The sequence below is a fragment of the Teleopsis dalmanni genome, unplaced genomic scaffold, assembly GCF_002237135.1.
Source record: "Teleopsis dalmanni isolate 2A unplaced genomic scaffold, ASM223713v2 unscaffolded_contig_1837, whole genome shotgun sequence".
NCBI classification, from domain to species: Eukaryota; Metazoa; Arthropoda; class Insecta; order Diptera; family Diopsidae; genus Teleopsis; species Teleopsis dalmanni.
The window spans coordinates 668-3,809 of record NW_024033219.1 but is presented as its reverse complement, the minus strand read 5'-3'; the positions used below and the strand labels follow the sequence as shown (position 1 = coordinate 3,809).

General features: G+C 36.3%; 1 protein-coding gene across 1 annotated transcript; it reads left to right on the top strand.

Annotated features, from left to right (window-relative positions):
* Positions 1-684: 684 nt before the first annotated feature.
* On the top strand, positions 685-2,601 carry LOC119664377 (jerky protein homolog-like). The gene is made up of 2 exons (XM_038073880.1): positions 685-1,417; positions 2,173-2,601. Exons 1-2 carry the CDS (start codon positions 922-924, stop codon positions 2,577-2,579), a joined length of 903 nt encoding a protein of 300 aa, XP_037929808.1. The 5' UTR covers positions 685-921; the 3' UTR covers positions 2,580-2,601.
* The last annotated feature ends 541 nt before the right edge of the window (positions 2,602-3,142 follow it).

Here is a 3,142-nt window from a genome sequence, read left to right as displayed (position 1 = left end):
TCTTGTGATAGTGGTAATTGCTCTTAGAAAATGACGTGCTTTATCGGATTTAGTGTTTCTTGAATGATTTGAGTTTCTGCTAGTATTTGGCTTTAAGGTATAAAAGGTAATGAGGTCCCAGCCAATGCAGTCAACGGTGTTGTCGGTTGCTCTTGACGTAATTGTGTCTAAAGTTTTGAGTTCCGTTGCCATTATACATTTTGCATTTTTGATTGTATAATTTGTCAATCTTGCATAATGGATGCAATAATGTCTCGGTGTCGATCAAATACTTGGGGTTTTCTTTGACAGATACAACGCGTGCTATTATTGCTACTGTGATACAAACGATATATAGGAACTTGGTCACTAATATATTTCAGAAGTTTGCTGCATAGTTTGCTGTTACTCTAAGTAATTTGACTTCACGACCTTTGTGTTATTATACTTGGCTCGAGCTATGCTGTAGAGGCTGACGTTGGAGCTATGGTTATGATTAACATTGTTTCTTTCATGGTTTTTTCAATGGGATCATATAAAAGTATTTCACTACTAAGTGCCTGCTTTTATCAAAGTTGTAAACTATGCAATCAAATTTTTTTTCAAAGCTAGTACAGTAGAATCGCGGAAAAGTTAACTCTCGAAAAAGTTAATCTCGCGGAAAAGTTAACAGCATTTCGGCGTCCACGTAGCGTTCTAAAAAGTTAACTTCGAAGTTAACTTTTCCGAGCGTATGAATTTTTTTTTTGAAATCAACCGTTTCTTTGCCGACACAAGCCAGTGCGAGCTCTAGTTTTGATTATGGGTATTCCCCGAATATTCTATTTTCTTTCTGTTTTGTTTTGTGCTCCAAACATATGTTTTCATTCTTGTCGCAAATTACCTTGATTGAATTGTTCGGTAGCGTTTGAGTTGATTAGTTGTGAATTTTTTATTAAAAAAATGTCAAAAATACAGAAAAAACGGCAAATCAGATTAAATTTGCAACAAAAAGTAGATATATTAAGAAAACTTGATGACGGTATTGCGGGAAATCGAATAGCGCTGCATTATGGTGTGTCTAAAGTAGCCATCAGTAAAATAAACAAAAAACGCCAAGAAATTTTAAAAACAGTGGCGGCCACTTATGAAAGTGCAGAGAAGAAAACACTCCATAAGTCGGAATATCCTGATCTGGAGGTAAACTTGTACAATTGGTTCCTGAATCAACGGCAGCGTAATTGTACAGTGACTGGTGCCATCTTAAAATCAAGAGCTAAACTCGAATTTGAAATTCTGTATCCGGGAAAAAAATTTAGTGCAAGTGATGGATGGCTGGCAAATTTTAAAAAACGGCACGGTATTCGCCTTCTCAAAATTTGTGGAGAAATTCTTTCGAGCGATACACCGAAAATAACTCCGTTTGTACATAGTCTACGAGCAAAAATCAATGAAATGGGCATCTCCGACTCCCAACTATATAACGCAGATGAATCTGGACTATTTTATCGTTTATTACCGGACAAAACATTTGTCGCAGCAAACGAACATGCCGCACCGGGAAGAAAAACTGTTAAGGAAAGAATTACATTTTTGTTGTGTGCAAACGCAGATGGTTCGCACAAGTTGAAGCCGTTGGTGGTCGGTAAATCTGCAAAACCACGTTGCTTTAAGGAATTTAACAATCCATTGGAATACGCTCATACAAGCAAGTCGTGGATGAATGCACAGTTATTCTTCAACTGGTTCCACAATTCATTTATAAAACAGGTAAACTTATTTTTTGGTTTCATTTTTCATTTCTAATGAACATGACATAAAAATTTTTGAAGGTTCGCAAATTTTCTGTTGAAAATAATTTACCACCAAAGGCATTGTTGCTAATAGACAACTGCACGGCACATAAGCCAATTGACAGGCTGAAGTCTGACGATGGAAACATTGTAGCCATGCATCTACCACCGAACGTAACAGCGGCTTTGCAGCCAATGGATCAAAATCCCATAAGATTGGTTAAATTAGGATATCGCTCCAAATTGTTATGCAACATTGCCGCGCAAGAAAACGTTCTGGTGGAAAATATTTTGAAGGCACATTCAATTTGTGACGCCATATCGCTACTTAATTCAGCATGGGAAGAATTGCCGCAATCAATTCTTATAAAAGCGTGGAATAAGATAAAAAAGTGGGATGATGATCAATACAATAGTGAAGATGATCTTCCGTTGTCCAAATTTATTAAAGCAAACGATGTTTACGACGATACAGTTCGAGAAGTTCAATCGTTAATGTTGAAAGTGGGAAATAATCTTAACATCAGCATTGACGATATAGAAAATTGGAACAAGGATGAAATTACGGAAGATATGGAACATTTCGAAGTGTGTGATAGTGACAATGATGATTCAATTACCGAGGAAGATATTCAACAACCGAAAGTGAGTTTCTCGAAAGCAGTTGAAAGCATCAATACCTTGATAAAATGGTCCAAAGACAACAACGATGCAAATCAGGTGGCAGACCTTATCAGTATGCGCACAAAAATGGTCAAGAATTATTACACCAAAGAAAAAAAACAAACAACTCTCGACTGCTTTTTTAAACCAACTGGTACAAATTAACAATTTTCCTTTTGTAATGGCTAAAACATAAACAAAAAAAAAAGGAGCTATTTCTAAGCAAATCTATGCTTATTATTGTAGTTTTTTCTTTTTTTTATGAATTTTGAAAACCGCTTGGAAAAGTTAACAATCTCAAAAAAGTTAACAACCCCAAAACGGAGCGGTTAACTTTTCCGCGATTCTACTGTATATTAGACTGAAAAGTTTTTCGGAATTCTCATTTAAAATTCGCGCGCTGTATATTTTTCGATATTTTAAGTTTATGTAGTTTGGCAGCACTGTCCTTAATTACTATGCCAAAAATGAGCTCGATCTGTCAGACAGTTCGTTTACGGCAGCTGTTGAAACCAGTTCACCTCAGTAGTGCGTTGCGAAATGTCTTCGACGGTCGTACGACCGTCCTGGAAGGCTTTGTACCACTCATAAACTTGAGTTTTCGATAAAACTGATTCCCCATAAGCCTTTTGTAGCATTCGCAACGATTCTGCACACGAAATTTCGTTCGAAACACAAAATTTGATGCAAACTCTTTGTTCAATATTTTTTTCCATTGTTTTTTTCGC